Source organism: Cydia strobilella, chromosome 26 (genome assembly GCF_947568885.1).
Source record: "Cydia strobilella chromosome 26, ilCydStro3.1, whole genome shotgun sequence".
In the NCBI taxonomy this organism is placed as follows: Eukaryota; Metazoa; Arthropoda; class Insecta; order Lepidoptera; family Tortricidae; genus Cydia; species Cydia strobilella.
In genome coordinates, this window is record NC_086066.1 from 1,363,430 (window position 1) to 1,377,155 (window position 13,726).

At 40.9% G+C, this 13,726-nt stretch overlaps 1 protein-coding gene and 1 long non-coding RNA gene across 2 annotated transcripts in view; one reads left to right on the forward strand and one right to left on the reverse strand.

Moving 5' to 3' along the window:
• Positions 1 to 12,620, reverse strand: part of LOC134753148 (zinc finger protein 431-like) — a 28,787-nt gene extending 16,167 nt beyond the window's left edge. Inside the window, exons 1-2 of the mRNA XM_063688936.1 lie at positions 12,221 to 12,620; positions 1,735 to 1,953 (exon numbers count right to left, since the gene is read on the reverse strand). Of these exons, the coding sequence (XP_063545006.1) occupies positions 1,735 to 1,953; positions 12,221 to 12,542 (541 nt within the window). The 5' untranslated portion in view covers positions 12,543 to 12,620. The remainder of the gene's footprint in view (positions 1 to 1,734; positions 1,954 to 12,220) is intronic.
• LOC134753242 (uncharacterized) lies at positions 6,578 to 7,131 on the forward strand. The gene is made up of 2 exons (XR_010128802.1): positions 6,578 to 6,710; positions 6,923 to 7,131. It is a non-coding gene; the product is annotated as an uncharacterized LOC134753242 (long non-coding RNA).
• Positions 12,621 to 13,726: the final 1,106 nt, after the last annotated feature.

The window sequence follows — 13,726 nt, forward strand, 5'->3', positions numbered from 1 at the left end:
ATCATCGACGCCATTTACATGCAGGACCTGAAACTCTTATATCTATTCTGCGTCATCGATTCTGGATCATAGCAGCTCGATGTATTATTCGTCATCGGATTCATTTATGCAATTTCTGCTTCCGGACCAAGCCAAAGGCTAACTGCCCAATGATGGCAGATTTACCAGCATGTAGGGTAAATCAAGTTGAGAAAGCCTTTATCCATACTGGTTGCGATTACGCTGGTCCTTTATATTGTACGCCTGTTCGACGAAGAGGAGTGAAGAGTCAAAAGGTTTATTTGTGCTTATTCACATGTCTCACAACACGAGCAATTCATTTAGAACTTGCAACCGACTTAAGTACAGCAAGTTTTATGTCAGCCTTTAAGCGGTTTTTATCCAGACGTGGTCCTGTAAAATATATGTACAGCGATAACGGAACCAACTTCCAAGGAGCCCATACGTATTTGCAAGAACTTCATAATTTCCTCGCGAATGAGTATCAAGACGCTTGGCAAAATGAACTGGCAGCCAACAAAATAATTTGGCAATTTATTCCTCCTAGTGCTCCACATTTTGGAGGATGTTGGGAAAGTAACGTCAAATGCGTCAAATCACACTTGTTTCGTACTATAGGTAAACAAATCTTGTCATTTCAGGAATTAATGACAGTTTTGTGTGAAATTGAGGCTTTATTAAATTCTAGGCCACTGTCCGTGTTGAGCTCTGATCCAGCTGAACCTTCCGCTTTGACACCAGCTCATTTTCTTAATGTTACTCCATTGAAATATCTTCCAGCTGCGTCTGTTGCGGAGGTTACATCTGATCATCTTTTGCAAAGATATCAATTATTAGATCGTTTAACTCAATCATTTTGGAAGAGGTGGTGCGATGAGTATTTACACACGCTGCAAACCAGACAAAAATGGAATACTCCTTCTCAGCCTGTTAAGGAAGGAACAGTTGTAGTCATCCTTCAAGAGAATGTTATGCCTCTACATTGGCCATTAGGTCTTATAACTCAACTCTTTCCTGGCAAGGACGGTATTGCAAGAGTTGCTCTGGTTAAAACAAAATCAGGCACTCTTAAAAGACCTTTAGTCAAATTATGTCCATTGCCTTCTCAATAATATACTTAATATATTTCTATTAGTAATTAGTTATTTTTATTACATTATGTAGGCCTAATTTGTTAATGTAAATTTCGTTTTCTCTGAGCAATAAGGATGCTATTATGTAGTAATTGATTTGTTTCAAATGTTCTTTGAAAGTTATTCCTTTCAAGGCCGGGGGAATGTTTGCGCCACATATAAAACCTTTATAGTGAAGAATATATTCTGACCTCCTTGTCGGGGCTTCAACTTTTTGACGGCAAGGCAGAAAAATAAGTGTAACACATGTCAATAAAAAATTCTCTAATACGATCGGTCGATATCGCATGCAAATATAATTATAATATTTAAGAAAACCAAAAAGGGGATCCCCAAGTGCCGCTGTGTGTAGACCAGTGGGCGCTCCACAAGGAGTCATTAGAACCAGTAAATATTACATGGTAAGTTTTTCCGCATACCCAATGGCAGAAAAGGTAAATTAAGATAACCGAGTCTAAAATTTAATTAATTTACACAATGTTCATTTTAAACAATTTAAATACGACCTTTCACTTATCGGTAACTTAGCACCACAAATAAAAATCATGAACGTAAAATGCCATTAAGGAAAAAAACACTCAAGTACTAATAAATCACTTACCATGATAGTTTCCTTTAACATTCTCAACTGTGGTGTTCCTGTATCCACACTCTACATCAGCTTCATGACCTTGTCTCGTGCTGTCCCTGTCTGTGCTCCGAGTGCTAGTGTGCAGGGTGTCCACAACAAGACGCTCCAGCCTCACACAGCAGTCCCTCAGAAGGGGCCTTCCGGGGACAATCTCACAAGACTGTTTTACTTCTGCACCCAGGTTAAAAGCTGAAACCGCTCTCAGATTAAAATAACATTTACTCATGTTAATAACAATAAAATCGGGGGCACTGTAGTCCCCCGCCAAGTCGAGAAAACAATGTGGCCTGGCCGTACCATCCTTTTCTCAAAGCCATTTAGGCCATTTTTACCCCCTGACGTTTTGTAAGAAAAATTGACAAGAGCAGAGTTTTCATAATTAGAGAAAAAACTAAGATTACAGATGCACTAAGTCGGGCCGAGAAACGAAAATGGAGATGGGCTGGCTATGTTGCTGCTGGAGAGGTGGACCTTACAAACGTCAGGCTGGAAAGGTCCAGATGGAAAAAGGAAAAGAAGATGGCCATTGGCATGCTACTCTGAAGACATAATAAAAGTAGCGGGGACAAACTGGATCTGAGAGGCCCAAGACCGGAAAAAATTAAAGAATCTGGAAGAGGCCTATAACTCTTAAGAGGGCTCTGGTCATCTGGTGTAATTTTCTTTAAACTGTAAAGTAGCTATATATAAAGTACTGTATGACTTTATTCTTCAGTTTAAGGAGTTACAAATAAACTTCACATATACATATATATAAAATAAAACTATGTGTAATAAAATTAAAAACTAATCTAAATTAAAATACATCTAAATAAGGCCCCCGTGGCATTGAGCCAAAGAAGAAGTTATGCAGATCTGGATCCGGATCAGCGGATCTTGTCAAACATTTCAGATCCGTCATGCAAACCCTAGTTAAGTTAATATTTTATAATGTTATTAAGTTGCCCACAAATAAAAAGGCTTTTTTATTTTATGACCCTGCCTGTGAAGCCGATGGTCCTGGGTTCGAATCCCGGTAAGAGCATTTATTTGTGTGATGAGCACAGATATTTGTTCCTGAGTCATGGGTGTTTTCTATGTATTTAAGTATTTATATATTATATATATCGTTGTCTGAGTACCCACAACACAAGCCTCCTTGGGCTTACTGTGGGACTTAGTCAATCTGTGTAAGAACATCCTATAATATTTATTTTATTTATTTATCTATTTATTTTTATATAAATAAATTAAAATAAAAAAGCCTTATTTCTGAGTATTTTACATAAATACAAAGTATTTGCAAAACTTAGTCTCCTTCTTCTTCCTGCCCTTATCCCACATTATGTGTGGTCGGCACAACATGTTTTTCTCTTCCATTCTCCTCTATCTTTCGTCACCTCAGCACTCACTCCTTTCTTTCTCATATCCTCTTTCACACAATCCATCCATCGCTTTTTGGGTCTACCATACGCTCTCCGTCCATCAACATTCATCCCTAACATTCTTTTGACTATATGGCATTCATCCCTCCTCATCACATGCCCATACCACGCTAACCTACTACTTCTTATCTTCTCCGTTACTGGTGCTACTTTCAAACTTCCCCTAATATACTCATTCTTAATCCGATCCTTCCTCGTCACTCCACACATCCATCTCAACATTCTCATTTCCGCTGCGTGCACTCTTCTTTCATCCGTCACTTTCGTCGCCCAGCATTCTGATCCATACATTACAACAGGTCTCACGATCGTCCTGTAAATTTTCCCCTTAAGTTTAAGAGGCATTCGTGGATCGCAAGTTGTTCCAGAGACCTGTCGCCATTTCATCCATCCCTCATTTATTCTATTTTTCACGTCACGGTCGATGCGTCCGTCGCTCTGGATCAATGACCCAAGGTACCGGAAGTCGGAGCAGACTGGTAGGGATACACCATCTAAGGCAATATGGGAAAAACTGGATAGACCACCGAGATCGCAGAACATGTGCTCCGTTTTGGTTCTGCTTATTTTCAGTCCCACACTTTCCAGCTTTTCTTGCCATTTTACCAGCCTGCTCTGGACCTCAAGTGCATTATCTCTGACAAGAACAATGTCATCGGCAAACAGCATACACCAGGGTGCCTCCTCCTGTATGTTCGATGTCAGAGCATCCATTACCAGGAGGAACAAATACGGACTTAAAGCCGATCCCTGGTGTAAACCTACCGCCACATTGAACTTGTCGGTTACTCCAGCTTCAGACCTGACGTGCGTACTAGCTCTATCATACATCGCCTGAACAAGCCGCACATACTTCTCTGGCATTCCTTTCTCTCTCATAGACCACCACAGAACCTTACGGGGGACTCTATCGTATGCCTTTTCCAGGTCCACGAACACCATGTGCAAGTTCTTTTGCGCAAGTCTGTAATTTTCGCACAGTTGGCGAAGTGCAAATATGGCGTCCGTAGCTCCCCGGCCCGACATAAACCCAAATTGGTTCTGTGTTACCTTACTTTCTTCTCTCATTCGTCTCGCTACCACTTTTTCCCATATCTTCATGCTATGTGACATGAGCTTTATTCCTCGATAGTTGTTGCAATCCTGTACATCACCCTTATTCTTAAAAACGGGCACCAGTGAACTGTTGCACCATTCATCAGGGATTGCCTCTTCTTGCAACAACTTATTAAAGAATAAAGTCAGCCACTTCCATCCATCCGCTTTCAGAAACTTCCATACTTCCACAGGTATACCATCTGGCCCAACCGCTTTCCCATTCTTCATACCTTGCACTGCCATTTTTACTTCTTCTATAGTGATCTCTTTCACCATACCAATGTTATTTCTAGCATTTTCTAGCACTCCACTCCAATCATTCTCTTCGTTCATAAGTTTACTGAAGTAGTTCTTCCAGCGTTCTTGTATGCTCTTGTTATCCGTCAAAATCTTTCCTGCTTCGTCTCTCATACATTTCATATGATTTATATCATTTGCATTCCTCTCTCTCTCTCTTGCTTTTCTGTAAAGGTCTTTTTGGCCTTGTGGGCTCTCAAGGAAATCGTACAATCTTGTACCTTGGCCCTTGCTATTGCAACTGCTTTTTAAGCCTCCTTCTTACTTGTTAGATAAGCTGACCTCTTGATTTATTTCTCTCTATCGTTACCCTCTTCCACACTTTTCCATTCTTTAAAAGCATTCTTCTTTTCTTTCATAATCATTCGTACATCTTCATTCCACCACCATGTATCCCTATCAATCTTGCCTTTCCCTGTTGTTTCCCCAAAAACATCCCTCGCCACACTTCTTACACATACTGCCATTTCATTCCAGCAATCATTCACTATCATCTCTACCATATCACCCATTCCTACCATCTTATCGACTATTCTTTTTCTAAATTCTTCAGCTAACTCCCTGTCCCTCAATCTATACCATTTCGTTTTAGGTGGGGGCTTCGAGTTCTTTTACAAACGTTGTACTTTAAGATTTAAGTCTAGAATCAGTAACCTATGCTGGGAAACTAGGCTCTCACTGGGTACTACTTTGCAGTCCTTAGCCAAATGTATTTTACTCCTTCTTAGGAGAAAGTAATCAATTTGGGTAGAGTGTTGACCACTACGGTATGTGATAAGGTGTTGTTCTTTATTTTGATAGTAGGTGTTCACTATGGCTAAGTCAAAGGCTAAGGCTGCTTCCAGTAGAGCTTCACCCTCTTGATTTCTGACTGCGTAACCACGGCCCCCATGCACTCTTTCATATCCGTCATTCATTCTTCCCACATGTCCATTAAAATCTCCTCACATTCTGGTATTCCCATAATTTCCACATCCAAATCCTCCCAGAATTTCTTTTTCAAACTATCATCACATCCAGTCTGCGGTGCATATACACTAATTACATTTAAAATCAAGTTTTCTATCAACAATTTCACGATAATTACTCTATCATTCACTCTCTTTACATCCATCACCTTGTTTTTAAGCTCCTTATCTAACACTACACCCAGCGGTAGTGAGGCCCATTATCACCTATGCCTCCGCAGTCTGGTGTAACAAAACCAGCCAAAAGACGGCGATAGATACTCTAAACAGCCTGCAACGCACGGCTTGTTTAACCGCAACAGGCGCCTTCTCCTCGACACCGGGAGCGGCCCTAGACGCACTGCTGGACATTATACCACTCCACCTGCACGTGCAAAAGGAGGCCAAGCAGTGCGTCTACAGAATATGCACGCTAAACAGGCCAAAATGGCGCTCTCAAGCATTAACCAAACTAAAGGCCTGGGTTTTTGCAAATAGAACCCTTAGCATAACAGGAAAGTGTCACGACCATCCTGCAAAAGAATTATTTAAAGAATTGAAAATACTTACGCTTCCAAGTGTCTATGTCCTCACTGCGTGCAAGTATATAAGAGCAAATCTACACAACTATGTCTCCTCTACTACCAGGGAAAGAAGCACCCGACGGAGACCCCTTTTAGTTGTCCCACAACGTAAACTAGCCAAATCTAGAAAGTCACTCGCTGTTGTTGGGGCAAAATTGTACAACTCGCTTCCTGCCGAAATAATTGATGCAAGCGATACAACATTCGAAAAAAAACTCAGGGCACTCTTAACTGAACTGGCGTGCTATACCATCGACGACTTTGTCAGTAGGGCAGCCAACCCAACCACGTAAAAATAGATACGTAAGTTAAGTACCTATATTTGTAAAATGTATACTAAAAATGTAAATTAATTAGTGATAATTTAATATAACTATTTATTATACTGAAAATGACGTGTAAAATACTAAATTTTATTAATAAATATCTGAATCTGAATCATGCCCACTGATGACACCACACCGAATGTCATTTTACCAAACTGTATACAGTAGAAATCCCTCCTAGAGACAAATGGACCAACGACCAAATGTACGTCGAAGAGGGAAGCCATATTTGGTACACGGATGGTTCCAAGAAAGGCAATGATGTAGGATGTGGGATCTATGGTGAGAGACCTAAGCTCAGAGCTAGCGTCAGCATGGGCACACAGGCATCAATCTTCCAGGCAGAAGTCTTTGCCATCAACAAATGTGCGGAGATTAACCTGGATAGAAACCTAAGACACCATCATATCTACATCAACTCAGACAGCCAGGCTGCTCTGCTGGCACTAGATTCCCTCGAGTCAAACTCAAAACTAGTCCAGAACTGTAAAAAACAAACCTAAATGCACTGGCTAACTCCAACAAAGTCATACTTAGATGGGTACCAGGGCACTCCGACATTAACGGAAACGAAGAAGCGGACGAACTTGCTAGAAAGGGCGCAGACACACCCCTGGTCGGCCCAGGACCGTTCTGTGGAATCACAAAACGGGATGCATACTCTCTGCTCAGCAACATAGAAAAAAAGAGAGTAATCGATTGGTGGAAGTTCGTCAAAGGACAAGAACACTCGAAAGCTCTAATCAAAGGGTTCAACGGCAAAACTGCTAAGGAGCTTCTAAGGCTCAAAAGATATAAAACCTGCGCAGTGACTAGAATATTGACTGGACACTGTAAGTTGAACAAACACATGTTCCGAATTGGGAAGAAACAGGATGCGACATGCAGGTTCTGCCAGGAGTCAGAGGAGACTGCAATGCACATTCTCTGTTCCTGTGGACCACTAATGTCAAAAAGAAGTATCCACTTAGGGCGGCACATACTGCAACCCTATGAGGTACAGAACCTTAAGGCCCAAAGAATCTGGAATTTTCTGGACTCAACGGGCATTAGTAACGAATTTTAAAGGGCCGTCACAATAGATCACTGCTTGGTCGACGTGACATTCACAGGCCCACAACACCCCAACAATAACACTACACCCACCCCATTTCTTTTCCCATCACTGCCGCAATAGTAAAACTTATAACCCGCCCCAATGTCTCTTGCTTTCCGTCCCTTCCACTTCGTCTCCTGCAGACATGCCACTTTTATTCGTCTCCTTTCCAAAACATCCGCTAACTCTCTTCCTCTTCCAATCATCGTACCTATATTCCAACTTGCAATCCTCAGTCTTATTCCCCGGACTAGCTTCTTACGCTGCCCCCGTCCCTGGTGCAGCAACCCTCGTCCATTTCTCACAGCCGCCGGGTGCTGCGCCTGCGGGGTACGCCCTAGCACTATCGCATATTCTATTATCTGTCGCACTCATGTTGTATACGATTTGGCATATCTTTTTACGATCGGCCGCCTGCCTGACATCAACCCTCCTTGGGAATCCCTAGTTGACTTAGGTGACTGTCCTTTTACTCCTTTAGTCGCCTTTTACGACATCCATGGATAAGCACGGAGTGGGCTATTCTTAAGCCGGCAACCACACGGCACAACTTAGTCTAGTAATAAAAAAATCACACCAGAACCCTCTTATGAGGTATACACTACTGCTCATTAGTACATTATTGTCGAGGCTCGGAAGTAGCTACTTGCTGGCTAAGGATTCGTTTTAAACGGACGACCTTGGGAGTCCGTTTAATTGAATCCGAAGCCAGCAAGTAGCCTTCCAGACGAGTCATATATAGTGCTTTTCTCAAGCTTTACTAGAGGCAAAGATAGATATAACTCCGTAATAGATGGATACAGTCTAAGGAAAAAACGTGCCTCGAAAATCAAGAAAATTTGATTCTCGTTCAGAGGGCGCTACTAGTTTTGGCCTACAGTCGTATAGATGGCGTTGACGGTTTCGTTTGTTATTTAACAATTTTAACGCATATCAGTGAAAGAACATGGGTCAAAATCATAAAAATAATTAATGCAAAAAAAAAAAAAACATTTATCTATATTTAAATACATTCTATCGTATTTTTATAAATCTTCATTTTTAGTTTTAAAGTGTGTCGACAGATGGCAGTGAATTTACTGGGGTTACAAAATTTACTATGACAGTACCGCTCTAGTATAAGTTACTCTATGCTAGAGGTCAAAACAAAATTTTTGACCCGCAGTTCCTAAAAAACTTTCCCCGGGGGGGGGGGAGTGGTAAAACATTTTTTTTGTAAGGAAAAATATTTTTTTTCCAAAACCTATCGTGTGTGGTATCATACGAAAGGGCTTTTTGAGGCGATTCTAAAAATATATCACATCATTACATTTCGGCCATTTTTTTTAAATTAAAACAAAAATAATCTTTGAAACATACCAAGTTTGGGCTCCTCCAGAGTCCAGATACGATATGGCTGATTTTTTTTAAACAATATACCACAAATAATGAATGATGAAACGGCGCAGTTAAAGGGTTAAAGAGGTATTTCCCGTTCGATGTATGGATATTACGTATCATTTTATGATTAATATGTACCGTATCTGCAGTACAGTTCCATAAGTCTCTTAAAATAGGTATTGAAGTAGAACTGTGTCAGTTTGTAAAATTGAAAAAAAAAAAAAAAAAAATGTTAATGATATTATTTTCAAAACTGCTTTCTTGGGGTTGGATATGAGGATATCACGTATCATTTGTGGTATATAGTACAAAAAAAACAGCCATATCGTATCTGGAGGAGCCCAAATTTGGTATGTCTGGAAAATTCTTCAGCGGCTCTGCAGCATCTCGGCCTTACGTGGTGCGCTCCCTTCCGCATCCTAGGGTCTTTAGTTCAATACCCTGCTTGCGGTCCGTCTGTTTGTTTTTTAACTATACACGTTATGTTTCTCTTCGGGCTCTGCTGTCCAATATCTTGGTCTCCTGCCTTGCGGTTCACCTTTTTTTTTTTTTTTTTTTTTTTTATTACAATTATAAGCTTACAGTAATACCAAAGCGCCTATAATGCTAACAACAGTATTTAACAATACATAATGAAACAGTAGATTTATATCATATATTATGTAACAGTAAATCTGATGTACATTTAAGTTTACAGAACAATTCAAGATAAACCCTTGTGGATACCCTGGTTTGATTCTGCCAACCTCTCTAGAAAAGTGTTAGTCTCAGCTTTCCGAGTCCGGTCCGGACACATCCCTACAAACAAATTTCTGTGCATGATGGGTGTTAAATCGTCACCACTATGTGCAAACTGTCAGAAGACTGATGACTTGTCTCACGTGTTGTTGGAATGCGTCCGGAATTCGGACTTGAGAAAAAGAATTTTTGGTAGTCTGGGCTCCATGCACAATGGACAGATCAATTGTTGGTTGGCAGAGCCTATATCGGACAAAGCAATCAGTGTTTACCACTTTATTGACCTCTCCCTTGAGTAGGGAACTATGATAGCACCCATGAGGCTGACATGTTCACCTAGAGTGTCCAAAGCCTCCATAAAAACCAGATTAAAAAAAAAATTAATTCATTACATAATGAGCGTATTTTACAAATCAAAATGTCAGCTATCGGCGAACACGTCGGCATCCTGGCTTAAAACGAGTTGGTTGAGCAGCTAACTTTGAAACAACTAACCATGTCGTGTCGTGTCCAAACTCTAATTTTATTCAATACCACTAGGTATTATAAGTTCTCTTTCAATATGATTTTTGCGTATATTGATCAGTGTTTTGGTGAGTAATTAACCACTAAATGAATGATGCGAAATTTAGTACCCACTAAAAGAACGCGCTTTGTTTTTTGTGCTAGGCTCCGACTGACCCGTTCGCCAACTCCGTGGTCGCCTCTGAATACTATACTCAATAATTATAGTGTTAATATTGTACGGTTTTCGGTTGACGTCGGCCACCGTGCGGACGCCGTGCGCCACAGAGGTACGGACGACGTACACGATGCCTTTATTTACCGTAGGAAGTATAGCGACTGCTGACGCAATGGCCGGCGTCTAGACGACGCTCATGGCGTTAATGCCGACGTCAAGCATGCAACGTTAGGCCCTGGTCTGCAACAAACGTCGTACGCCGCCGCGGCGTCTGGTGTGTGAGAGAGACCCCTGTAGTGCATTTCCATAGTAAGCATTTGTACGTCGCGTACAGCGTCACGCCGGACGCGACCTACGGTGTTTGTTACAGACAGGGCCAAAAAGCATTAACGGAAGCCCGCGGCCTTAGGGCGATGTGAAGAGCGACGTCGCAGGGCGACATCATGAGAACTCGTTGACAATCCGACGTGGGTAAAGAATTAAGGTAGAAGGAAAAAGGGCGCAAACGCGCTGTAAAAAATTTGATGTGACTACTGGCAATAGACAACGAATAGTTATAATAATAGCCTTTATTTCAGACAAGTGTTTTGTAAGTACAATTTGTTAACATATATGTATATATATATATATATCTAATTTCCATCTGTATGCCTTTTGTAGGCAAAGGCCTCCCCTAACTCTTTCCATTTATCCCTATCTTTTGTTATTGTAGTCCAGCAACCTCCTGCTGCGCTCTTAATCTCATCATCCCATCTTCTTCTTGGCCTGCCATGCTTCCTCTTTTTGTCTCTAGTAATCCAGTACATTATTGCCTTAGACCACTTTTCTCTACCTCTAATTGTGTGACCTGCCCATTTCCATTTTAACTTCTTAATTGTTGTAGTAATATCTTTTGTTTTAGTACATTTCTTTATATCTATATTTCTAACTTTATCAGATAGTTGCTTTCCCATCATACTTCTCTCCATGGCGTTTTGACAAATTTCTAGCTTTTTGTAGTGGGATTTGTTTAGTGCCCAGGTTTGGCAACCATAAGTTAGAACAGGAAGTAAACAGGTATTGAACAATTTCCTTTTTATGGTCATACTCATTTCCTTATTTTTCATAACTTCTTTTAGGTTCCAATATTGCTTCCACCCGTTTCCAATGCGTCTGTCTAGTTCTTTCGTAGTCAAGTCGTGTGGGGATATAATTTGACCTAGGTATAAGTATTTGTTTACATATTCGATCCTATTGTTGTTGACGTAAATGGGTTCTTGTTTTCCATTGGTCATGGGTTTGGTCTTCAGTAACGAATAGTTACTTACTTTAAATTAAATTATGTCTAATACCAGTAACACCACAAAAAAAAAAAAAATGGGGCGCCACTGAGGCACCCGAAACTGAAAGCCAGCGGTGGCCTGCGCCGCCACCTGCAGCCTGCCGCCCCGGGCCAAGGCCCCCTTGGCCCTAGGGTAAATACGCCCCTGATGCTTGCCATTTGGTAAATAGGCAATGTACACGAATTTTCTGCACATCATTTTGAAGCTCGATAAGTCTGTTATATTAAAAAAGTAAACTGCACAAAAAACTGTTACCCAACTGCGACTTAACAGTATAATTCTGAAAGTCTATTTTGTATACAATTGTATGGAAAAAATTACGAGTGCCTAAATAGTTATGAGCGGTAGTGTAGGCCTCTTCCAGAGTTTTTCCACCTCTCTCGATCTTGGGCCTCCCGTACCCAGTTTGCCATTCGATGGCCAGACGGACGTGTATTATGTACTTTTCTATGATAAAAATTCTATCCATACACAACATCTAACGTAAAAATTATCATATATTGTACATGCTTAATCTTATTATGATAAATGGACAGGTTTAATCAAAGAAATCACAACTGACCTGTTGGTGCGTGGCGCACGCGCCGCTCCACTATCACGGGACCGAGCACGACCTCATCTTTGACTGCGTGGTCGGTGTACAGCTCCGCCGCCGCGCTCACGCCGAGCGACTCGTCTTTTACACACACATCTGAGCATGAAGAGTCGGCTTTTATAGATGCACCCTCGCACCTGGGCTCGTCTTTTACACACACATCATCCAGCAAACGCTCAACTTTCACAGACACTCCCTCGACCATGGGCTCATCTGTTATACACAGATATTCACAGGGCTCAGCCTTCACGCAAACGCTCACTATGCCCTGTATAGCTGATGACTCCATCTCTGATTTAAACGATCGGATATAGACGTAATAAAGTTATGATTTGCCAATATCTATGAAATATTAAATATATGTGGTAGTACTTAGTACTTTGACATTTACGTAGACGCCATCTTTTAACTTTCTGCATGTTGCAAACTTGCAAGTGCGTTTGGATACATTCATCAAGTTAGGACTGGTTTGAATCAAAATTCAAAATAAAGTTTAATATAGTTGGTCAAGCTGCTGTCAGTAGTAAAAGGCGCGAAATTTAAATTTTCTAGGGGACGATATCCCTTTGCGCCTACATTCTTTAAATTTGCCGCCGTTTTCTACTGACAGGATTTGCTTGACCAACTATACACAGATTATTAAGGCTTAGAACGCACTGCGATTAATTACTTGCGGTTTCAGTCTTTTAAGAGCGTGCGCTTATGATTTATGAAGCATGCCGTACGTTCATAGACCTAGCATTACATAGATCAACTATACGTGACTATACGCGTGCGCCCGTGAGGGACTAAACATACGCAATGCGACAATATGATTGGTCGAGAAGATTTATAGCCCACCATAAACCATACTAAATTTACGGCGGGGAATAAAAACATCACAAAATACATTTTAACGTATTTTTATAAATCATCATTTTTAGTTTTAAAGTATGTCGATAGATGGCAGTGAATTTACAGCGGTTACAAAATTTACTATGACAGTACCGCTCTATCTTATTATATCCTCTTTGATGCGTACGTTAAAAATAATCGCAGTGCGTTCTCAGCCTTATGTAGAATACTTTCCTTTAAGGGCTGTCCAGACGAGGACGCCGTGCCATATGTGGCGGTATAGAAAGGACGACAATCTCTTAAGGTCCCTCCACACTCGTGCGGGAATCGCGGCGCGAAGCAGTGCCAGTGCCGAGAATACCCGAAAGGAGGAATTTCGCACCCCTGACTTCGGTTTTGTAGGAAGTTTCCTTTCCGTACGATAGTACTATTATTTATTCTGATATAGAAGATGGGCACAAGATATAATTATCGTGTCTAGTCTTTAAAAGTTTTAACATTTTTTATAGTTGACTGCGATAGGGTGAAGAAGCAATAAGGGCTGAGAAAATAGTATACACAAAAATGCATAAAACATTATATTAATAACAAAAACAATTTTAAAGCTACGTTTTAGTACAATACGAGTAGATTCAACAC